The sequence below is a fragment of the Herpailurus yagouaroundi genome, unplaced genomic scaffold (assembly GCF_014898765.1).
Source record: "Herpailurus yagouaroundi ecotype Mexico unplaced genomic scaffold, PumYag 198, whole genome shotgun sequence".
NCBI classification, from domain to species: domain Eukaryota; kingdom Metazoa; phylum Chordata; class Mammalia; order Carnivora; family Felidae; genus Herpailurus; species Herpailurus yagouaroundi.
The window spans coordinates 7,971,947-7,997,239 of NW_024412429.1; the positions used below are offsets into that span (position 1 = coordinate 7,971,947).

Here is a 25,293-nt window from a genome sequence, read left to right on the forward strand (position 1 = left end):
AGGAGGCAGGGAAGGATTCTCACCCAGAGCCTTCAGAGAGAGTGTGGGCCTGCCCACACTGGGATTTCAGATTTCCAGTGTCCGAGACTGTGAGAGAATACGTTTCTGTTGTTTCAAGCCACCCGGGATGTGGTGCTTTGTTACTATAGCCCTAGGAATCTGGTATACTCATCAAAAATGAGATCAGTGTAAATAAACAGTTCTGTTTATCATCAACCATTCCAATCAGAAGACTTTACATCTTTTAAAAAAATTTTTTTGTAATGTTTATTTATTTTTAAGAGACAGAGAGAGACAGAATGTGAATGGGGGAGGGCAGAGAGAGAGGGAGACACAGAATCCGAAGCAGGCTCCAGGCTCCGAGCTGTCAGCACACAGCCCGACATGGAGCTTGAACTCACCAGCTGTGAGATCACGACCCGAGCCAAAGTCAGACGCTTAACCGACTGAGCCGCCCAGGCGCCCCAGAAGACTTTACATCTTAATTTTCTGGTCTGAAGGGGGGCATTTCTGTAATTTTATTTAAATAGGGTTTGGGGACTTCATAAACCTTCATATAATTAACAAACTCATCTGTAAATGTCTATTTTCACTTCCACAATACTGGAGCTTCTTTCTTGACCCTCAAGTGATTCTCAAAAGAAAAGACAGACTCTCTGGGGCCAAAAAAAGGGCTCCCAGAGAATCAGCCCTCTCAGTATCCCCCACCCCACATACCCCGGAACATGGAAAGAACGAACTTGCTCTAATTCCTACGCATTCCGTGGGGCTTTGAAAAGCTTCCCTGTCCTGCGTCTGCTGTGTCCTGTGGCAGAGATAACGTGGGTTGTGTTAACGGTGCACTTGGGGTCACCCGCCACCTCCTCAGCGTGCACTGGCCTCGGGCCCCCCCACGAACTCTGACTTCTCCCTGAAATCACCCTGTGCCCCCCGGGCCGCCTGCCACAACCTTAACTCCTGCTCTCGGCATCTCTCTCCTCACTGGAGAGATCCAACCTGATGCGGCGAGCAGGAAGCTCGCGGGACCATGCCCAAGTTCCTGGCACGGCCAGGGAGGCCAGTCACTGCTGGTGGCAGGTATCCTCGGCCCCTTCTCGTGCATGTTCCAGCAATAACAGAGAACGTGTGGTCCCAGGACTCCCGAAGATGGCTCATACTTCTGAGAGCTCTGCCCTACTGTGGACAATCTCTACTACCCTTCCCTTCTGTCCACTACATTTCCTTTCTCTTCTTTTTTTAAGCTTATTTATTTTTTTAGTAATGTCTACACCCAATGTGTACGAACTCGTGACCGTGCGGTCAAGAGTCACATGCTCTTCTGACCGAGCGGGCCAGGTGCCCCTGTCCAGTACGTTTCTTTTCCTTCGTATGTGCCGAGTTCTTGCCTCCGGAAGCTTTTCCTGACTACTTCATGCATATCACTGCTTGCGTCTATTTTTTTAATCAGTCAGAGCCTTCAGAGAGATTTATTTTTCTAAATCTTGTATTGTTGGCTCTGGAACAACAGGTTTAAACTGCATGGGTCCACCCACAAGCAGACACTTTTCACAGTGCTCTACTGTAACTGTATTTTCTTTTCCTTATGAGTTTCTTAACATTTTCTTTTCTCTAGCTTACTTGATTGTACGAACACAGAATATAACACATATAGCATACAAAATAAGTGTTAACTGACTGTTTTGTTGTTGGTAAGGCTTCCGGTCAACAGAAGGCTATTAGCAGTTAAGTTTCGGGGGAGTCAAAAATCATATTCAGATTTTCAACCATGCAGGGAGTCAGCGCCCCCACCGTTGTGTCAAAGGTCAACTGTAAATAATTCCATTATTTCATGTATTATAGTGAGTTGTGAAAGCATTAAAGTGTCTATATCCCAACATGCACCTTGGTGTTTACAGCAGCATTATCAGCAAGAGCCAAGTTATGGAACGACCCCAATGTCCATTGACTGATGATGAATGGATAAAGAACATATCGTATAGATATGCAATGAGATACTACCAGTCATAAAAAGAATGAAATCTTGCCATTTTAAATGCAACCGTGTGGAAGGAGCTGGAGAGTATTATGCTAAATGAAATAAGCCAGTCAGAAAGACAAAAACCACATGATTTCACTCATGTGCAATTTAAGAAACATAAGACATGAACGTGGGGGGAAAGAGAGGCAAAGAACAAACAGACTCTTAACTACAGAGAACAATCTGAGGGTTGCCGGAGGGGAGGTAGGCAGGTGGTCGGATGGATTCAATGGGTGATGGGTATTAGGGAGGGCATTTGCTTTTTAAAGTTTTTTTTTAATTTTTAAATTTATTTTTAAGAGAGAGAGAGAGAGAGAAAGAGCGTGAGCAGGGGAGGGGCAGAGAGAGAAGGAGACACAGAATCCAAAACGGGCTCCAGGCTCCGAGCTGTCAGCACAGAGCTCAACGTGGGGCTCGAACCCACAAACCGCGAGATCATGACCTGAGCTGAAGTCGGACGCTCTACTGACTGAACCACCCAAGCGCCCCAGGAGTGCACTTGTTGTGACGAGCACTGGGTGTTGCATGTAAGTGATGAGTCACTAAATTCTACCCTTGGAGCGATTATTACACTGTACGTTAACTAACTGGAATATGAATAAAAACTTGTAAGAAAAAAATTTCGAAAATAAGGTATCTATATCTCTTACTAGGTTGTGAACCTTTGGAAGTCAGAAGTGTCTTCCTTTCCTCCTTTTGTAACCCTGGTGCTTTGCATGGGGCCAGTGATATGGCAGAAGCTCAGGAAATATGCAAAACATGGTCGGCGATATCATGAAAATAAGTCAAATAAAGGCGATCAAAAGCAAGTTACATGGCTACAAGCTAGATTTTGCACATCTATTTCATCCATAAATGCACCTGAAGTGGAGAAAACAGAAAAGTCTATGGAACCAACCGCTACACTCAAACTCGTTACGCTGATTAAGCAGAAAATCGAGTGCCATCACTACAGCTTGCCTGGTGCTAAGATTTTGATGCAGTGATACGTTTTCTGAGGACAAGAGGCTCCCATTCTTGATTATTTTGATTTAAGACTACTTCAAGGCCTTGAGTGCCCAACAGATTCAGGGGCCCATTACCTTCTGGTAAGAATGCGGTGACAAGGCAGGCCACGCCTGCCACCATGTTGCTTCCCGCAAAGGGAAGGCGGCGTCCAAAACGCTCAATGGTCAGTAAGATCAAGAGGGCTGCAGGCAACTCCACAACTCCCGAGATGAAGAAGTCGATATACAGGTTGCCTCCTATAATCCCCAGGCGCATGACGAGTCCTTGATAAACCACGGCACTTGTGAACCTGGGGTGACATTGAGAGACAACGGAGATCAAGTAAGACATAACTTCAGCCTGACCTGCACGAGGGGACACGTCGTAAATTCGATACAAGGTTTTGAGCTCATCACAAGTCAGACTTACCAAGCAAACATAAGAATAAGTGTGCACTTCCTCATTTGGGGAGTCCTCACCAGATCTAAAAAGGATGGGTTACTAACTTCCTCATCTGTAACAGTGATCTATATGAGAGAAGCAGATTTCAGTAGCAAATACAGCAAGAAACACCTGCACATTATAGATTTTCACTGACCAGGTTCAAAGCCACCGAGTCGAATGATTTGACTGAACTGACCAGGGTCTTTCCACTTACTACATCTGAAAACCTGAGAATGAAGACTTCTGATTTCCTCGCTTTGTTAAAAGGTCAATTTCACCAAGATGTGGTTGCCATACTGACACTCAAGCACGTATCAGCAGTACTGAATTCTAATCTGACTAAACAAGGAAAAACGGGGTGTTTTTTTTTTAATTTTTTTTTCAACGTTTATTTATTTTGGGGACAGAGAGAGACAGAGCATGAACGGGCGAGGGGCAGAGAGAGAGGGAGACACAGAATCGGAAACAGGCTCCAGGCTCTGAGCCATCAGCCCAGAGCCCGACGCGGGGCTCGAACTCACGGACCGTGAGATCGTGACCTGGTTGAAGTTGGACGCTTAACCGGCTGCGCCACCCAGGCGCCCCAAAAACGGGGTGTTTTAAAGTAAAATACATTTGTGCATTTATGAAACTGGAGAAAATAAACGTGAAAGTAGCAAAAGCAGGGGGGATCCAAACGAGTGTTTCTTTGTTGAATATCAACCTGGTGTTAACACACCAAATACTAGCGAGTTCAACAGCAAGCACCGCACCAAAGAGATCAATTTGCTTCCGTCCGTTTCCTGGAATCCAGCATCTTTTGGAGCCAGGAAAATTCAGCTCATCTCTACTCGGCCGTGCAAGAAGTTGGGTCTTTTCTTGAATTGCATTAAACACGTACTGCTGTTTGCCTACCATGTATAAGGTACCGTAAGGGAAACAAAGCTTAACGGCAGACCCTGGGTCACCACGGCTGCCCCGGTCTAGCATGCCAAAGGAATCCTTCCAGAATGCCCTCATGCGACAGTTCCCATGCTCTTGCACATTCTGTCTCCTCTGCCCTTCGACCTCCCCAGTCACGATTCCAGCTCCACTGGGAGGCCTTTCTGAGGCCGCCCGATCTGTGCGTCTCATCTGCACGTCTACTTCTCTTTCTCCCTCCCCGAGCTCTGGAGCTCCAGGAGGGCATGGGCCGTGTTGTAGCACCAAGCAAAGTGGCCGGTCAACCAACGTTTGGGTGATGAGTGAGTGTGAGGCCAGAAGTCAAGTGCCCAGGCCATGCCTGTTCCCTCGGAATACTGCCCTCAGTCTTTGTCCTACTAAGTGAGAGCCCCGACTAGGAAAGACAGGACCCCTACTATCTTCTCACTTGACTCCACATCCGGTCAAGACTGAGTGGAGATTTAGGCAAAATTTCCCCCCAAGACTTTGAGACAAAAGTCTCTCTGCCAGCAGTCGCAGGAATTTGACTTAGAGCACGCTCACCCTGATAGTACTTTGTTAGTCGCCTAGTCGAGCATTACACTTGATGGCTAAAACAAAGTTTGATATCTCCTGTCAAGGCTTGCTCTAAGGAAAGTCACACATACACACACACACACACACACACACACACACACACACAGAAAGACTGCAAAAATGAATGTCTTTGGATCACTTTCTCTTCCTCAGTCTTTCCTATACTGTATTTCTTCTATAGCGAGACACAAGTTTTTCATATTTTAACACCTCTTAAATTGGGATGGGTCCTACAATTAGGTTAATAAGGAAATATGTTTAATAGAATTTTTTTTTACTTAATCGTGCATAAAATGATGGGTTTTACAATCAATCGTGTCATAGCTCGGGGAAACAACACTAGTTTCCATGACAATACCCGTGGAAGACTGTGAATGGATTCCACCGCCCATTCTTTCCTCCTCCCGACTGATAACAGAATCCACTGAATTTTAGTTGGGCACATGGCTGCCTAGCTAGAGTCACATTTTCTAGCCTCTTTTTCAACTGTGGGTGGCTATTTGACTAAAATCTCGGCAATGACGTGCGAATAGAAGCCAGGTATTTAATTAAGCTCTACATACAATCCTTTGAAAAGGATGGCTTTGCTCTTCCTTCACTGCCTTCTCTCTCCTAAGGGATAGAAGGAGAAGATACTAGTGAACCAGCTTCTACGATACAACCTACTGCAGTTGACAGTGGACAAACAAGGTAACTGGAACCTGGGTCCTGGAGGCCCTCATGGAGCAGAGCTGTCTTCCGCTGCTGGGCCTGCTTACCTCTGGGTGGGAATGTTAAAGACCCTTCTCTTCCCTCCCTCTTTCCTCCCTCCCTCCCTCACTCTTTCCCTCCCTCCCTCTTCCCTTCCTCCCTCCCTCCTTCCTTCCTTCCTCCTCCCTCTTCCCTCCCTCCTTCCTTCTTCCCTCCCTCCCTCTCTCCTCCCTCCCTCCTTCCTTCCTCCCTCCCTCCTTCCTTCCTTCCTTCTTCCCTTCCTCCCTCCCTCCTTTCCTTTGCTCCTTCCTTCCTTTCTCATTCTATTTTTTGGGTCTCCGTTTCAGCAGCAAGTTGACCTACATGCTCAACTAATAACGTGCTTATTAAAATGTTCCCTGATCTGCTCTTCTAAATGCTAAGACGCCAGTAAAGGGTTTTAAAAATCTATCTTCACTTTTGCTGGTCCAAAAATAAAGCAGGAATATCAAAAGTGGAAGAACTTAGTATATTACAACAATATATCATTATATGGTTGGTTATCAAATGTCTTCCACAACTATCTTGTCCACATCAAAACGGTTCACTCCTAAGGAGCATGTAGTATTTGTTAGATTCTGGGCTATTTTCCATGGATTATTTCACTTGATTATCATCAAAACTCTCTAAAGTTAGTCCTTTTTGTCAATCCTATTTTGTAAATAAATTAAAAAAAAAAAAAAACAAGCCTTAGGGAATTACAGATTAAATGGAGGGTGGATGAGCCAGGATTTGAAATCAGGCAGTTGATGGAGATCCTTTATTCTTAATCCTCACACTGCACTGAATGTATGAAAAGCTTTTTGTTCTAGAAAAGTTCTTTGTAGTTGATGGTCACTTCATTTTTAGAGAAGGACGTTACGCATTTGGGCAAAAATCTAACGGCCTTTAGTTAAGACACTATTTTTTGGAAACGTTGGATGTAACTAAAATAATTTAGATCTTGAGGATCTTTAAATTCAAGACCAAAACGACCCATAAGGTGAGGGCGGTGTTCCTCCACGGATGTATCACTTATTCCAGTGACGCTTTTCTCTTCCCTTATGGCTCTTCCGAGCCTCAGGCTTGGGTCGGCTTCACTGTGTTCATTCAGACTGGGGAGCCCTTCCCATCCACACATCTCCACCACCGTCCACCCAGAGCACACAGGGGGCGACAATCTTTTCTTTTCTACAGCAACATCCGCAGCGACTTGTTATGGGTTCTTTTTCATTTGCTCTTCAGTCTTATTTTCTCCTTGTAGCTGTGACTCCATACAAATTCACTTTCGTTCATGTCCCAGTGTCAACACGCCAGAGTTCAAGGGAAATCACGTATCACGTATTTTAAGATCTCTGGTCAATTCGGATAGATAATTTGGCATTTAAACACCTTGGTAGATTTTTCAATTACTCATGGTTCTTAGCTATTTCTAGCTGATAAAATAACCTCGCATCATCCCTCGCCTTTGTGTAAGCTCTGCAGATGTCACTTTTTCTTGATCGTATCTCCAGGCTGGTTAAGTTACTGCATGACCACAGAACTATGACATGTGAGATTTTGACAAGACAATAGAAGTCTGATGGTCTGACCCAGAGGTTGGCAAACTTTTTCTGCAAAGGGCCAGATCAGAAATACCTTTGGTTCTGTGCACTATATATAGTCTCTGTCAAAACGACTTAACCTTCCCATTGTAGCGTGAAAGCAGCCATAGATGGAAACACAAACAGATGACCGTGACTGGATTCCAGTAAAACTTTGTTTATGAAAACAGGCAGCAAGCCAGGTCTGGCCCGCAGGCTGTAGATTGCTGATCTCTGAGCGCCAGGGTTACTGCCGGAGCAACTTATAGATACTATTCTTATGTCTATCACAGAGAAGAAGTTGAGGCACAGGAAAGATAAGTGGCTTACTCAGTGAGGACACACAGATAGCAGGGTGACATCTAAGCCTGTATACTGCTAACCATTAGGCTATACTGTGTCTACAGAATACACAGTACAATATTTTATTATTTAAAAATATGCTTGTATCACTCGTTAATAGTTCTTACGGCGTAGTGGGATTGTAGTGGTTTTTACTCTCTTCCTTTTTGTTACAAATATTCTCTTACAATTAAAATTTAAACCTCGAGTACTTTCCTAAAAAGAAAAAAAATACAGCTCCCCTTTAAAGTAACGGATTTAAATTAGACCCAATGTACGTTTTGTACTGTTGACTCAGTGTCAATCTCCCTTTCTCTTTCTTAATGGAGCTGCCACTGCCCCCACCCCACCCCCCCTTCATCCATTTGTGTTCTCAGGGGAGCTGATTCTGTTTCCAGTTGTAGGGCAGACCTGATTACCGAAGGGTAATTCATCCTCTGTACAAGGGACTGGGCACGTGACCCGATCTGAACCAATGAGAAATGGCCATGTGACCCAATTTGAACCAATGAGAAAAGACCTCCAGAAAGTCCTTCACTGACCTTAAGCCAGAGGCTCCTGAAGGAATCTTCTCTTTGGATTCTCAGGAAATTAGTGGGAAAATGGTGGGCTCAAACAGATCTTAGCAGCCATGCTATATCCAGGAGGGAACCAGTGTAAAGAGAAGCCATCCAGGCAGCAGGGTAGAGAGGAAGGAAACCATGGCTTGATGGGACTGCTGAGACCCAGGTCTAGCCAACCCTGAACGGGGCTGTAACTCTAGGATTCCAGATACACAAGCCAGGAAATGGGCTTCCTGTCTAAGCCCATGTAAGTTGGTTTCTGTAACTTGTTGCCAAAAGCAGGATTATCTGGAGAATTCAGGGCAGAACAATGCTTTGGCATTAATAATTGAATATTTGAGGCAAAATAATTCTCTGTTAACTAATTAAAAATAATTGCTTTTGTATTCCAACTTAGTAAAAATATTCAGTATTCACCTTAGTTTCAAATTCTTAAGATTTAGAATCAAGCAGTCACATGATCCCTGCTTTCCCAAAGCACAAGTTTAATGCCTAATATGTACCCTCTACCAAAAGAACATGCAGTATGGATAAAACCGAAGGTAATCAAGACCATAAAACCAATCTTCCCTGTCCGGTGAAGGAAGGGATTAATAGTACTTCCAAGCAAGTGAGCATTTTGCCAATTTAAGAGTAAATCCAGCTGGTTTTTGATTTACTGACATGTTCTCCATAGTGACGCAGATATTCTGAAAGACGACCCACTTTCTGGGTGTCCAAAGACCTTGAGAGACTAAATGCAGTATCTTGGATGGAATTCATCCAATAAAGTCTTGGCAACTCATTCTCAGTGGCTGCTGCAGCTACTTTTTTTTTTTTTTTTTTTTACAGCAACTTCTAGGTCTCTACTTTGAAATTAAGCTGAGTTTATTTTCTGTTGCCAAAGGGTTACTGAATTTCACTTACTCTGAGTCAGATACAAAAGGGTAGAAAGGCTGTATTAGGTTATCATATATATGTATTTTAATTCGCTTTATCGACACAGAACTTCCATACAATAGAAGTCAGCAATTCCAAGGGTACACTTCGGTGAGTTTCGACTAATGGGTTGAGTTGTAGAAATCCCTACTTCCACCATCGCCATCGTGAGATGGAACGTCTCCATTACCCTCAGGAAGTTTCCTCCTGACTCTACGGTCACCCTCTCCCCACCCCCAACTCTTAGCCCCTGGCACCCCCTCATCTGTTTTCTGTCATAACAGTTTTGCCTTTTCTAGAATTTCATATAAAGGGAGCCACACAGAATGTTATCTTTTGTATCTAGCGTGGTATCCTATTTCGTCGTATGATTATGCCATCTAAATGGTATGTGCCTGCTTCAGTTCGGAGTAAAGGAAGACAGGAAAGGCTCTTGGTAACATTTGCGTGTTTGGACTCTTGTTGCCTAGTGATGTCACTCATAGGAAAAGGTGTTGCTCACAGGTAGATTGCACATGTTGGTTTCCTGATGTGTATTTACTGAGCTGAGTGCCATTTGTCCTGTCTCTTAATGGTCTTTTAGCTTTTCCAAGACTTTTACATTACGTTACCAGTGATTCAGCTTACGCTGAAAGTATACTTTGTTCATCTTTCTTTGATCAATCTAGCTATATTTACAATCCTTCCTGGTGCCTTTCTGAAACCATTCTTTAAGTTGACATTTTAATTTAAATTGCCGAGGAAGGGAGACATTATAACTTGCCATCTGTTGGGGCGCCTGGGTGGCTCAGTCGGTTGAGCGTCCGACTTCGGCTCAGGTCATGATCTCACGGTCCCGTCCGTGAGTTCAAGCCCCGCGTCAGGCTCTGTGCTGACTGCTCAGAGCCTGGAGCCTGTTTCGGATTCTGTGTCTCCCTCTCTCTCTGACCCTCCCCCATTCATGCTCTGTCTCTGTCTCAAAAATAAATAAATGTTAAAAAAAAAATTTATAAATTGCCATCTGTTCTAAATATGGTTCAGTGCGCCCCTGATGTGAAAGACAACCAGCCAGGGGGTGCCTGGGTGGCTCAGTCGGTTAAGTCTCCAACTTCAGCTCAGGTCACGATCCCACTGCTCGTGGGTTCGAGCCCCCCATCAGGTTCTATGCTGACAGCTCAGAGCCTGGAGCCTGCTTCAGATTCTGTCTCCGTCTCTCTGCCCCTTCCCCACTCAAGCAGTCTCTCTCTCTCTCTCTCTCTGTCTCTCTAAATATAAATACACATTAAAAAAAAAAAAAAGAAAAAAGAAAAAAAAACGGACAACCAGCCAGGATCAGGCCGGAGACACAGTGTTTTGCTCAGAATGTTTTCTTCCTGACATGTTACTTAAACTCCATGGACCTTACTTCTCTGGTCAGGAGTGTAAGGATAGTAACCCTCATTTTACTAGTATTTTGAAGATCCAATTAGATAATCCGTTTACATACACACACACACACACACACACACACACACACGGCACACACACAGCATTCAGTAATGGAAGTGATCAGCATTACTATTGCTTTTTTATAACATTTCAGAGATATTCACTTCCAGATGATGGTTCCCTTGGCACTTTTTTATCTTTTCTGTTAGTAAACTCTAGCTGATGCCATAATGCCTAAGGGGAGATGCTTTTAAAGGTTCCCTGTTGTGAATCCCTTTGTAAAAAGAATGGTCAATCCTTTTTCAAGGTTTTCTTTTTATATTGGATTTTCTTAAGTTTACCAGGTATATTTAACGCCAGTTTGACACGTTGATCTCCCAGGCCTCAGGCCGGATAATTTTTCGGGAATGTCCACACAAGCAGATGACGTTTCGCGAACGTGCTTCTCAAAGTGTGTGTGGTCCGCGCATCGGCAGTGTGGCCATCACCCGCGAGTTTGTTCAGCACGCCTCAACCCAGATTAGGGAATCAGAATCCGCGTTTTTACAACATCCAAGGAGACTAGTGTGAGAAGCACTGATAGTCGGTGAGTTGTCCCGCCTCAGGGCTGCCTCCTAGAGTTTACTCTCCCCAGGCTGAGAAGTAATAGCGCCCCCCAGGCTTCAGAGGAAAGAACTCGTTCGCAGGGCCGGCCAGGGTAGGGTTCACTGATTTGGAGGCCCAGGGGCCACCTTTGAAGTTCAATTGCCCACACGTGTCTCATACAAGCGTCAGGGGCCAGAAGGCGGGGCTGGGTGGGAGGAAGTCCACCGATGCCTGCTGGGCACCCATGCCCTCACCCCCTGGCCCCCTGCCTCGTGCACACCCCCCTCAGTGAGATGAAGGCCGGCACCAGAAGGTCCAAGGGTAAGTATTTAACATTAGAAAGCCTAGGCCAGCTTAGCACTACCTGGTATCCACAAAAGAGAATTTGTCAAATAACCCATAGTGCTTCAGGAATTGTTAAAAACCTCATTCTACTTTAAAACAAGAGTTCGTAGGGGAGCCTGGGTTGGCTCAATCAGTTAAGCGTCTGACTTCGAATCAGGTCATGATCTCATCGTTCCTGGGTTCAAGCCCCACATCGGGCTCTGCGCTGACAGCTCAGACCCTGCTTGGGATCCTCTCTCTCTGTCCCTCCCCAACTTGTGCATGTGTGTGTGCTCTCTCTCTCACTCTCAAAATAAATAAGTAAACTTTAAGAAAAATAAGAGTAGACAAAATATTTACCATGCAGAGTTCACAGTGAAAGGAAAAGTCCACATTAAAATGATAACAAGCATTTGCCTCTTATTAAGGTAGTTAAAGACACATCTCAGTCACCTGGACTGGAGCCACCCCACAAAATTATAATGCGACTTACACAGTTCAGTTTAAATTTTCTAGAAGCCACATTAAAAGGGGTGAAAATAAACAGTCAAAATCAATTCTAATAAAATGTTCCGTTTAATCCAATCTATCCAACATGTTACCATTTCAACAGGTAATTAATATGAAGTTAACAAGATATTCTACGTGCTCTATGAAATTCACCACTCAGCTTGCTTTTACAGCTCATTTTGGTTCAGATTAGCCACATTGCAAAGCTCCATGACTACACATGGCTAGTGGCTGCTGAACTGGACAGAGCGGGTCCCAAGCACCTGGGGCCCAGCCAGGTCTTCTGTTACGGTGCCGTGCAGAGAAGATATTTATTCCATCCGTTTGAGTCTGGCTGGAGAGAGCCCCTCCCCTCCATTCCCCAAGCAGGCACACTGCCTAGAACAGCAAAAGCGCATCTATCTAGAGGTCCCACGAGGGATCCAAAGTGCAGACTCAATATTAGCAAAGGTTAACGGGTTGCAGCTGTGGGTCACATGTTGGAACATTTCTTCATTTTTAAAAAACAAACTGAAAGAGGTTTTTTTTGGGGGGGTGCGGGGGCTTAAGTAAGAGAAAGAGAGAGAAAGAAGACAAGCCACTCTCAGATCTAAAACTCTAACCCAAAAGGCTCAGAATTTGGAGGGGGGGGCGCAGGGACACCAAAATGATTGAATTGAACATGTCCGTCAACTCTCCTATAGCACCTACAAACGTCAGTGACGATCAGTGAAACAGAAAAGTTCTAAATATCACGTTTTAAAGGACGTCCATTGTCTTATACTAAAGTAGCATGCTTGGATACACAAAATTTTTAATTCTATGAATCCACAAATTGAGTATCTATGAGTCACTGGTTAGTCAAGGACTTTTTTTTTTAAGAGAAAGGAAAAAGCTAGTGAGTGAATTAAAGTCATCTGATATATCACAAATGAAAGCCAAACCACACTCTTCCACTCATCAATCTTTTTATCATCGTTTCTTTTCAGTCTTCTGAATGCTTCAGACATGGTTTTAACAAGAACACACTCTTTAACGTGTTAATAACAGGGTAGATAGAAACTCATGAGACGGCCTTTCTCTTCATCAGCTGGGGCAGGGGGTGGTATTTTCCACTAGGTTCTGCGAGCTGTTGCCCACGTCAGCTCTCTTTTCCAGATGTTCAGGTATTTGCGGGATTCCAGTAAAACGACAACTCTGCCCAGTTAGATTCCCGGCAGGTGTCTTTCTGCCCGGGCCTGCGGGCCTAAAGGACTCCTGCCCCGACTCTGGGTTGGCAGCCCTTTCTGGACAGGCCAAGGACAGCCAGGCGGCAACAGCCTCTGCCACACAAGTGCCCAGGGCCACGGTGATGGAGCGAGTCCAGGATGGTATTCTCAGAACCTGCAGGTTGGTGTCAGCTGCCTCCTGTATGTCCCCCCGGGGACGGGGTCTCTCTCTTCTCTTCCGTCCTCCGGCCCCTCCCAGCCTCTCCGCAAGCCCAGGTGGGGTCCCCGCCTATTCCCGGGTGCTCCCCCTCCGCTTGGTTCTCGGGTTCTCTTGGTTCTCGCCTTCAGGGCGTTTTGTGCGAATCCCTGCCCCGAACTGGCCCCCACCTGGCGGCTCTTCCACTTGCCCCTGTCCCTGTGTCCCTGACGTCTGTTCCTTTGGGCACGGCCCTCTGTCCGCTCCCAGGGTGCCCCGAAGTCGGGGTTTCTCTGTCGGGAAACGGGTCTTCATAATTGCTACTAGGTCTTTCCATCACAACTTTTAAAATATGGGTACACTTCGACCAAATTTATTTATTTATTTATTTATTTTACCAGTTATAGAAGGTGAAGCCCGCTTTGCAGTAATCGTTTGAACTGAAAAGCATTTATCTTCCTGAGTCAGTGTTAACTGAATCCTGTGCTCTTAATCATTTGTTTCTATCTTAAAAGGGGCTTCTGGTGGTACTTATTAGCACTGTTTGCCAAATAATTTTGCTTCCCTCCCTCCCTCCTTACCTCATTACAGGGGCATGATAAGATTGTACTTCTTGGCCCCTTGTGCCTGGTGGGGGGGGGGGGGCCCGCTACCCAAATCTGCCAAGGACGTGTGAGCATTTCACTGCTGAAGTAAGACCCCCTCGAATTCTCTTTCCTCTGATAGTCCAGGCAGCAGCCGCTAGGACAGCCTGGATTATAGGCAGAGAACCCCGCTCCGAGGAGAGGAACCCCCAGTGAGCCTACGGGCACAGACGAGACTTAGCCCTTTATCGTTTTAAGCCACTGAGATTTGGGGAGTGCACGTTACACACAGGCCTAGCTTATCCTGAGTGACCAAGAGTCTGTAGATTTCTCAGGTTTACCCAAAAGACCTCTGGTCCACACCTTCTTCCTGATGGGAATTCACCATGCAAAACACTAAATTTCTATTTGGAATTAAACTTAGACTGTCCGATTTAAATTTGGAAAACTCGCAATCTTTACGATTTTGTTTCTCGTAATAACCCCTTTTGACAAAATCGCACCATTAAAACGCCTAAAAGGAAATGAGGACCATTTCTACTGCATTTTCAATTCACAGGCACTAATCAATTTATCACAGAAATAAACCATGGAAGTGTAACACTAAAGCAGAGGGCCCTGGTGCGAACTTCCATCCTGTGGAAGGCTTTCAGCTAAGAAATTGTGCAACTGCCCAAGGAAAGAAAATGTTAACAAATCAAATTTCAGCCCCAGGTAGATCTCATGAAGGTGTTGGTGGGTCTAAAAATCATGATCTCTTTTTACAATTCTGAAGTGTGCTCATACACATCACCTCCCTTTACAAGGTACAGAGAGGGCAGGGCATCACTGTCGCAGAGAGCAAATTTCATTTTTTAAAAATTTTTTAATGTTTGTTTATTTTTGACAGAGAGAGAGAGAGACAGAGCATGAGTGAGGGACGGGCAGAGAGAGAGGGAGACACAGAATCCGAAGCAGGCTCCAGGCCCTGAGCCGTCAGCACAGAGCCCGATGTGGGGCTCGAACTCACAGACCTTGAGATCATGACCACAAAGTTGGATGCTTAACCGACTGAGCCACCCAGGCGCCCCCGCAAATCTCACTGTTTAAAGAAATGCTGAGGGGCGCCTGGGTGGCTCAATCAGTTAAGTGTCTTGACTTCAGCTTCAGGTCATGATCTCACAGTTTGTGAGTTCAAGTCCCGCATCGGGCTCTGTACTGATGGCTCGGAGCCTAAAGCCTGCTTTGGATTCTGTGTCTCCCTCTCTGCCCTTCTCTGTCTCCCGCGCACGCTGTCTCTCTCTCTTTCAAAAATAAGTAAACGTTAAAAAAAAATTTTTTTTAAATAAAGAAATGCTGAGTATTTGGAGGAACAATCATATCCCTTCTGCTTTATTCCCGGGACGAACAGAATTGTAAAGGGTGCTGTAGAGAAGGGCAAGAAGGAGAGGGGCAGAGAGAGAGAGAGAGAGAGAGAGAGAGAATTTTAAGCAGGCTCCATGCCCACCGTGCGGAGCCCAACGCGGGGCTCGATCTCACGACCAAGAGATCGTGACCCCCCCTAACCGACTGAGCCCCCCAGGTGCGCCACGTATTCATCTTTTGAGGCCAACAAGGTGAAGAGGACTGTTTGGTAGTGCACACAAAGCTGGGGTCTAAATGCTGTGACTCATTACCCCTTTCTTTATCATATGGAGCTTTGCAAGTATGCCGTCACTGATAACATCTGCAACCCGTCTGGATCCTGGCTCAAGTCTGCAGCACAGAAGCACATATTTAAGTCACCAGCTATTTGGTTCCTTAAAAATAGGAGATAGGCTTTGGCTTGGAAACTAATTCAGACTCTGAAACAGGAACTTGATAAATGATGCATTTGCTTGGTAGCTGGAGCTCAAAAAAAAAAAACCAAAAAAACCAAAAAAACCAAAAAAACAAAAAACAACCAGCTTGGCATTGAAACAAATAAAGATGGATCATTGCTTCTCAGTTGGAATGGTGGGGGGCAGAAAAATTCGGGCGTGACTGTGGTAGCTAAAGCCATAGCTAATAGGGGAATATCTTTGCGGCCCTTGGATGTAGAAGAATATTTCTTAAACGAAACCTATAATACAATCAATATGCAAAAATACACACTCACTTGCCCGTATCGAAGAAGTTTAAGGCTGTAAGAATTTTTGTTCAATGAAGAAAAAAGTAGGCAAAGTTAAAAGTAACTAAAACATTGAGGAGAATACACTTGGAATGTCGAAAACCCACAAGGGGTGGTGGTTTTAGAATATGAGAGGAGATCCTATAAATTGGAGGAGGCAAATGCCAGAAAATCCAACACACGTGGGCAAGGAGATGGCAAGGCAACCCACAGAGAAGGAACCCAAACGGCAGAGTAAGGTGCTTGAAGATATGCGGAATCTCACTAGTAACCAGAGATGTGCCACTGCAAACATTCAGGAGGCGGGCCAAAATTAGAAGATCGGAAAATACCCAATGTGTGTGGGCACCTGGACACTCGATGGGTGTACACGGAAAGCAACCTGGCATTACTCAGGGCACGAATCCTGCCTGCGTTACAGGACCCAGCATTACACTCCACGGGGAACCTCCAAATCTTGCCTTCCTTTGGTACCTCAGAAAACCCTTCGTTTCCTGTTTATTCGCTTGCGTTGGCGGATGCGGAGAAACTTTTCCGCCGACGGTCAAGTACAACCGAACAGCAGAAGACTAGTTGAAGTGTACCTCCGTAAATATCACAATCCTTGGTGCGTTCTAGAATTTGCAAGCTGCTCCCTTTCCTTGATTTGCGAAAAATTTTTTCCCATACAGCTAGTTATTGTTCATTGGTATGTCCTTATTGTTCAATGCAGAACAATCTTTAGAGAGGGACGAGAAGCTTCTATGTACAAGCCACGAGCAGATGGCAGATGCCATCCCTGGAATTCTGTTTCCGGAGGTTTTCGATAATGAAGCACGTTTAGTCTCACGGCTTGACTCTGGACCACGGTAATGTGCATCGAGGTGAGCCTGTGCACACGATTTACCCTAATTTTGAACTGTGAATTGTTTTATTATATTTCACCTAATATATATGTTCGTTTTCATCATTCACAGCTATACTGACTGAGATCCAATAAGAATACCTTCCTATTTATAAACAAATGCAATAAATAAAAAACAAAAACCACTGAAATGGTTTCCAAACACTGCCCATGAAAGCTAAGCTGTCCTTCAACTTTAACTGACAAGAATTTAGATTTAGCCCTATTCAACATCCCTATATGATGAAAGCGAGTATAGTTGAAGAGATAAGGAATTACCAGTCACGGAAACTGAAAACAGCTCCAAAAAGACAAAAGAAACAAAAAAGCAACCACAAAGAATTGGAAAAAATGCATCTTGAATGCCTGTCAAGAAACATTTTTTGAAAGTGAATATTACATGGAGGTTGTTTAAAAAGCAGATGTTTTGAACACAGCGCTTGGTAACTATTTGCCGACTAAATAGATACACAAATGACAATGAGTACCAGCTACACCGGGTGAGTCAGTGTCCTTTTGCTTCTGCGCAGCTTCATGTCAATTAAACTTAAATGGTTTTTCTAAACATGTGACCACCAAATAAAATATTCTGTGCTTCACTCTGTAACGTGAAAAATATCTTCATGGCAACGATCAATGACTTATTGAACTTAAGAAGCTGGTTATGTTTAGGCAATAAAGTCTACCAAATAGTTTACAGAACTTGGGAAGAAAGGATAGGGTAAAAAATACTACATGAAGCAGACCCTACGGTTCACTCAACTGCCATCAAAAAGTCCGTCCCCTGCTAATTTTGGAGCAGTCTCTATAAATACAGCATGTAAACGATCATGAATGGCAGAGTGAATGCTTCAGCTGTCTTTTTTTAAAGTTTATTTATTTTTGAGAGACAGCACTAGTGTGGGAGGGGCAGAGAGAGAGAGGGAGAGAGAGAATCCCAAGCAGGCTCCACGCTGTCAGCATAGAGCCCGACCCAGGGCTCAAACTCATGAACCGTGAGATCATGACCGAAATCGAGAGTTGGATGCCACCCAGGCGTCCCTTCAACTGTCTTTAGCAAAATTTCTCTAAGGTCTCAAAGACAGCTATTTATGCCTGGAGACTACACATAATGATCGAAACAGGAGGAGACGTACTTAAACTCTACGGCACTCTAAAGAAAATAATCACGCCGAGCATTCATTCTGTAAGCCTCCCTCATTCTTCCTCAAAATCTAAACTATTTGTGTGTGTAGGCTCTGAAATGTGAGCAGGAAAGAAAACCAGGATTCACCTTTTCGAGGTAGCAAGGCAATGGTACACCGAGTCACTCAACCCTTCCTACTCAACACGTAGAACTTGTCCACAAGGTCAGTGAAAGGGCAGAATCCGATGCACTTGCGTTTACTTGACTGAATCAATAAAATGAATGAATCTTGGAAGCTGTCAAGATTCCATGTTTATGAAGACGATGAGAGGTCCTTCAGCTCCTCCTGAGAACATCATGTAACTTTAACTGTGACAGCTCAGACAACAGTTTTGCAGCAGATGGAGACTAATCCTACTTATGCTGACAGATCAGTGACTCTTATCCCTCCCGAATATTACGACTCCCAGGTAATGTCAAAGAATGTAACGGCTGCCCACGTGATAGAAGTTGTGCTTTTAATTTCTGTTCATTGAGGCCACATAACGACATAGATTTACTACCAACCCAATAAGATCTTTCAACCCATTAGTTATTATTACGAACAATTGCATCTGCCTTCATCTGAAAAATTAGTACGTATTTATCCAAGGTGTATTAATTCACTCTACAGATAAGGTTTGGTTGCGAATGGTTTGAGGAGTCTTGCAGAATTTCCATGGTCCCCAAGGGTCTGTGGCCCCTTGGGGCAGACTGCCACCTGATTATCCCATCTGCCGTGGGGCTGAAGTTATAGCTGCTGGGAGACACCAGTGTGTTAGCAACCCTGCTCATCAGGATTTTCTGTCTGGTCGCCCTCCATACGCCACCTTACTAGGGAAGGTGACAAATTTTGCTTTTACATGGAAGTTTCCTCTAGCAGAAAGAGTGTCCTCGGTTCTGGCCATTCCCCCCAACATTCCCCAGGTTCTTCTCCTGGGAAGGACATAAAGACTTCACTCTCAGCCCTCCTTCACCCGGCCACATCAAGAAGGGTGCATTCGCTACGTGGAGAAGGAAGGCTTCCTCCCAATCAGGTTCCCTTTAAACAGCACCAAATTCAAAGAAAAAAGAAAACAGCACAGGTCCATACTATTTGGTTCCAAAACAAGGCATCCAGCCATCTCTGGATTGTGCGCGCCTAGTCCCCTTTGCATCTGCACCCACACGAGGAAGCGTTGGGAAGGCGACACAATCGATATTCTTCATCCAGCCATCTGGGTGCCCTCTCAGGAAAGAGAGGGTTGATCCCATGAAAGATCTAGCACCTGACATCTTTCCTACCATTTTCCCGGACGGGGCCTCGAGCGAAGGAAAAAACAAGTGGACCTTAGTGTGCTTTCTCCTTTACTCTCACACAATTTCCTCCCGTGTTTATTTGCATCAGTGGAGCTCGTCTGTGTTCACCAGCATCAACTTGGCCTTGGAGAATCTGAATGATTTCACCTGCTCCCCAGGCTGCACCTCTTTTCTTAGGATTATTTCGTGAACAAAGGCAACTTTCCTGGTGGGATGAAGGTCGAGCAGCCAGTATCGTCATGGCAACGGCAGCTCTGGATTAGGAGTAACGCCCAGAATCCCTGCCAGGGAGCTGGACACACAGGGCTCTGGACATTGTACCCCTCATCGCCTTCGCAGCAGGGAGCGCGTTCACAAAGAGCTAGTATTTTCTCATTTATTCACAGCGGGGAAGCACAGCAATTGGGATTGCACGAACCGGTTTTGCCAAAAACACGAGACTGGGCCAAATGGCGCAGGAACAAAATGCTTCGAAAAGCCGAGCATCTTTCTCGCTCACACAGAGCGTGAACGTTTCAAAGACGGTATTAGAGGGCCGTTCTCTTGGCAAATGCTTGAAAAAGAAAAAGAAAGAGCAAACCCACTCCCCTATTCTATTAGAGCGGGATTCAGAATTAAAATAATTGAATCAAGCATTTCCACAATGCCCACAAAAGAGAGCTACCGTTATTAACGGAATAGAAAAAGCCCGTGTGGCTTATTCATTTTCTTTTATATTTGAATTCATTCTGTTCGTCATGCCACCAGGGCTTGGGCTCGGCAGAAAGAGGCAAGTGCCCCTCTGCATCCTACAGCATGCTGCGGCTGGAAGGGGAGGGCCATTACTCTCCAGGGCGAGGATCAGCCTTTGAGAAGGAAAAAGGGAGGGGTCCCTGATTCCCAGATTATGTAACAACGAATGACCCGCTGAAATGACTGTGAAGGTCACCAGAGCTTGGAGCTCTCTGCGCCCCCCACCTCCATCATCCCCCACAGAGATTCGCTGGAGTCTCAGCAGGAGGGAGAGCAGGCCACGTGTGAACGGAGGGGCCGTGGCTCTGTGCCTGGCCACAAATGGGACCAGGACCTGCAGGTGGAGAGGCCGGTGCAAGGGAGGGCACACGTGGGTCTTGCATGGGCACACGGCTGTCTGTGGTCTGGGACGCGTCTGCAGAGGGGGCTCTTAGTGGCAGCGGTCTCTCGAAAGAGCAGGTGCCGGTCATCAAGAGAATGTGGCATGCGGCTTTCAGAGAACCGATGAGCAGATGTATAAGCAACAGGCTCCTACTTTCCAGAGAGAGGGCAAACATTAAGCAGGGGTCAGGCCCTCAAATAGGCTAGGGTTCAAATCAGACTTTTTCTTTTTACGTTTATTTATTTTGAGCATGAGAGAGACAGCATGTGTGCAGAGTGAGCAGGGGACAGGCAGAGAGAGAGACAGAGAGAGAGAGAGAGAATCCCAAGCAGGCTCCAGGTGTCAGCACACAGCCCGACGTGAGGCTCCGACCCATGAAACGTGAGATCGCGACCCGAGCCGAAACCAAGAGTCAGACGCTTAACCAACAGAGCCACCCAGGCACCCCAAATAGGCTAGGGTTCAAGACCAAATAAGAACTAGAATAGAAAGAGGAGTAAGCAAGCTGAATAAATCAAATACGTGCAGCTTTTTGTGTGTTTATCAGATGTCAGTCAAGTGTTATTTTAAAAAAGGACTATCATTTCATGTCGGAACTTCAAATAAAGGCCGTAAAAGTTAAAAAACAAAAAAAGAAGAAGACAAAGAGAGAGAGAAAAGAAGCGAGGGATTGAAGAAGAGACGGCTAGAGAGGGGTCTGGTGGGCCCTGGGGCGTGGTGGCCTGCATCTGACTTTGGGACCAGTCCAAGGAGCAAACTCAGAGCCCATCGTCTAGTGGCGTCAGGCAGGCAGGCAGACGTGAAACCCACGTACGTAAACCTTTGTATCTCCCTCTGATACAGCCAGGTGGGCGAGGACTGACCAGCTCGTCCCAGTTTGCCTGAGACTTTCTCAGACTTTCCTGCATCCCAGGAATCCCCCCAGTTCTGGGCAAATGCAGACAACTGGTCACCCTACTGGCGCCTGAGTCCACTGTCCTGGGTCCTGCAGGTCCCATTACTCGTCAGTGATGTCATGAGACACCAGGACCGATGCACAGGATCGAATACCCGGAGTGCACGTTAACAGTAACGCTGCGTGCTTTCCCTTCATACTCCTGACGGATGTTTTTCAAGCTTTTACTTGTATTTAAATGAAACAGTTAAGGTTCTGACAAAGGTGTACGGCCCAGTTATTTCTAGAGGGAGTCTGGAAGTTGGGCGTGAGGAACTGGGGTGGGGGGGGCTCGGTCTCTCCAGGGTTCCCCACTCGAGATGCTGTTCTTTGGGGAGGCGTCCTGAAAAATCTACCTTATCTGCTCCAAAGCTGCAATCTCATTCCATAAGAGATATGTCACTCAGATTCCTAGCTCAATGAAAGCCATATGATGCTCCGGAACATCCTCCCATCAATATTTGTATAGGTTAAACGAGAGTCCACCGACCTGGAAAGAGTTTAGGCAGAATTTCCTTTCATGGGAGGGGCTTAAAATTTAATCACCCACTTTGGGGCGGGGGGAAGGAGCTCACTCTGGATTCAAAAGTCCATCAGGACTGTTTTTTGTGGCTGTTCTTATTGTAGCATTTTCCCCCTTTGCAGGCATTAGTTTTCTTCACGCAACATTTTACCCTTTTCGTGCAATACGGTCCCATTTTGAAAAGGTTAAAGACATGGGAACCAAGTAAACAACCCATTTAAATATAGGTCATTCGTTGAACTCAGGCTATTTGTGAAAATGTATTGAGGTAGAGTACTATTAAATTAACTCTCAGCTCCAAAGGTCCATTCTATGTTAGCTATATAAAGTGTCCTGCTATTTTTTATGCATTCGAGAATATTCTAAATTAAAGTTAACATGGCAGCATGCATATTCCAGTAATTTTTACATGCCAGTATTTTTACTGGCATATATGCTATTTTTTATGCATTCGAGAATATTCTAAATGAAAGTTAACATGGCGGCACGCATATTCCAGTAATTTTTATATGCCATTTTTAAGGATGATGGCTTTGCTGGTACGATTGGCACCATTAGTTCTGTGTGAGGTCAAAGAATGAAGCTGGAATTCTGTGAAGGGAAAGTGGTGTATGAGTTTCCGGTGACTTTCTTTCCGATATCCTTCACTATTTTCTAGACTCACGCCTTTCCCACTCTTGACATGGGAAGTGGACTGGAGCCCCGCCTTGGGCACTGCTTGGGCCTGAATTACTTTCTCTGTAATCGAATTCCAGGAAGAGAGTTTTCAAGTCCTGAGATGGTAAACACAGCATTAACAAAGACAGTACAATAATTGGGCTGAAATTCCGCACAGCCCAGATGGGCTTCATGACAGCCAGAATCCTGGTGTGGATCCTTCCTTGGAAGAACAAGAGTTACGTTTATAAAAATCCCCCATTGAAAGGAAATGTCATAAACAGACATTCCCAAGGCTGGAAAATCCCTTTCTGTAGTGATATTGGCGTCTGTGTGATACTTCGTTAAAATACAGGTAAGATGGCAGCTATCAAGAGTTGGAAATCACTCTGGTAACTGAGGCAATCTTAACTTTAGCCTGACACTATCTAATGAGGTCTTAATCTTTTCTATTTTCTGTTTCTTATATACCTGCCTAAAGGCTTGGGATCAGAAAGCTCAAGCATTAGCTCCTGATGTTATGTAAACATGCCACCAGGGACACTGCCCACGAGTGTATTTATGCACGAATGGGCATCAATATAACATCTGGCACTTGTATTTTAGTAAGTTGTAGGTTAGCTGTGAACAAGGAGCTATATAAGCATAGCATCAAAATAGGGAAATTACAATCAAGACTTATTGGTTTTGGGGGCCAACACAGAACAACATCGCTAACGAATATGGACAAATATTCAGTTCTACGCTGTTAGAGGCTCTTTGTTAACGAGAATTGCAGCATACTCTTTTCCATGAGCATATCGCATACAAAGACAAGACGTGGAGGAGTAGGGGAGGAGAGGGAGCTTTAGGGTAAGGGCTTTTAAAATCCTTTAGAAAAAAATGCAAGCACAAGCACAGCCACAGCTGCTACCTACGCAGTTGTACGATCTGGGTCGGTAAGCGCCAAGAGCTGTTTAACCAGCGTATTGGTTAAATAATGCTGCATAACAACCATCGATCTCAGTGGCATAAAATAATAAGCATTTGTTTACCTCACACATTTGTGAGTTGGCTGAGAGACTGCTGATCTAGGTTTGGGAAGTTTTGGTAAAATAAGCCTTACTCCAAATGCTTCTCAGCCTCCTCTGGGGCCAGGAGGCGAGCCTGGGAATATTCTTCTCCTGGTGATGGCTGAAGCGCAGAGAGCAAGCCCACATCTCAAGAGCCTACTGCACCACGTCTGGTGGTAGGTAACCTGCCACTGGCCAAAGCAACTCGCATGGTCAAGGCGTGATCAAGGCCAAAGTCAAAGGGCAGGACATACATTTCACCTGCCACAGACCAAAGCGAGTTACGCTGCCCTGCCCGATATCAATGGAACCAGGAAGTATTTTCATCCAATGGAAATGAGGGGTGGGACATGAATATTTCAAACAATAAACTACCACAATCCACCGTCACCCAGGTAACCAAAAATGTGTTGAATCACTAAACCCTACTCTGGCAATTGAAACAGTGCTATTACGATCAGCTACATTAGTTAGGTTTGGCCACCATAACAGACACCCTCAAATCTCCAAGAGCACACTAAGACACATTGAGCGGACTGTAGCTGACTGAGGAAACAGTTGGGTTTGGGCTGTATTCCATGTAGTGGCTGTAGGTCAGCTTCTGCAGCTCTGTTCCAAGTTGTGGTTCTTCTCATTCTGAGACCACGCTGAAGGAACAATACCAGTTTGGGATATGCTGTCCTTGTGTCAGAAGGAAAGAGCCAGAGAGCTGTCAGAAATGCATGCTGCCTTTACAGCTTCTGCTCTGAACGGGTACCTGGCCACTTCTGTTCCTTGGGCCATCAAGTCAGATGGCCAAGCCTCAGTGGGGAAGTATATCTGCCTGCCTGGAGGCACTGCGGCCAGTCACACGGCCACAGGTTGGGGGGGGGGTGTCATCCTCTTACAGAGAGAGGTGAAGAGCTGGGAACAAAAACACAGTCTATCACAAGTAGTACCGCCTCGTGATGAGAAAAGGTCACTAAGCAACAAGCCCAGCTCTCCACTACGTACCAACAGACCCAGCCTACTACTACCTAAGCCTGAGCCCACTTAAATACTTGCTCGCTTTCTCAGCTGTTTTGACACACATTCAGTTTTTAGGGCAATGGCCATCTCTTCAGACCAGCATTGCCATTCGATGCCTTGTTCAATCACACACGCAGTACTGGTGCGTGTCTACCGTACGAGAATGGAAAGTCGGATCGACTGGTAACTTACCAGGCGTGAGGCAAGAAACAACACACGCCAAGTGACAGGTCGGAAGTAACGTCAGACTGATGCCAAATTTAACCGCAATGTGTAAGAAGTCTGCCCGGCGTGGCCAGGGCAGGAAACAGTTCTATCACCAACATGCTCCCCGGGTCAGAGGATGGCTGTGGATGCCCCGAATGACATTAGGAGACGCCGTTGTGCCATTGCTGTGCCTGGGCTATACCTACCGTGGTCTTGCCAAGAATTTGGTTTTAATTTCTTCAAGTGTGCCTTAAACAGTGCAAAGGCACCCACGTAAGTGTCTAAGCCAACTGTCCTCCTGCATTGGCTAAGTGCCTCGTGTCCCACACTCAGCCCCTCCGCTGACCCTCTACGGGGGTCTTTGATTTCCGTTTTCTACATTGCTTCAGCTTCCTAGAAGTTCCACCCCCCTGCCTCATCTGCATTGGGTATATATTTTTGGACTTTTCTTTTCAGTAAATAATAACTACA

At 45.4% G+C, this 25,293-nt stretch overlaps 1 protein-coding gene across 1 annotated transcript in view; it reads right to left on the reverse strand.

Annotated features, from left to right (window-relative positions):
- The window catches only part of SLC22A3 (solute carrier family 22 member 3), a 49,476-nt gene that overhangs the window by 14,649 nt on the left and 9,534 nt on the right, over window positions 1-25,293 (reverse strand). The window contains exons 5-6 of the mRNA XM_040448722.1: window positions 3,434-3,531; window positions 3,100-3,314 (exon numbers count right to left, since the gene is read on the reverse strand). Coding sequence (XP_040304656.1) covers window positions 3,100-3,314; window positions 3,434-3,531 — 313 coding nt within the window. The remainder of the gene's footprint in view (window positions 1-3,099; window positions 3,315-3,433; window positions 3,532-25,293) is intronic.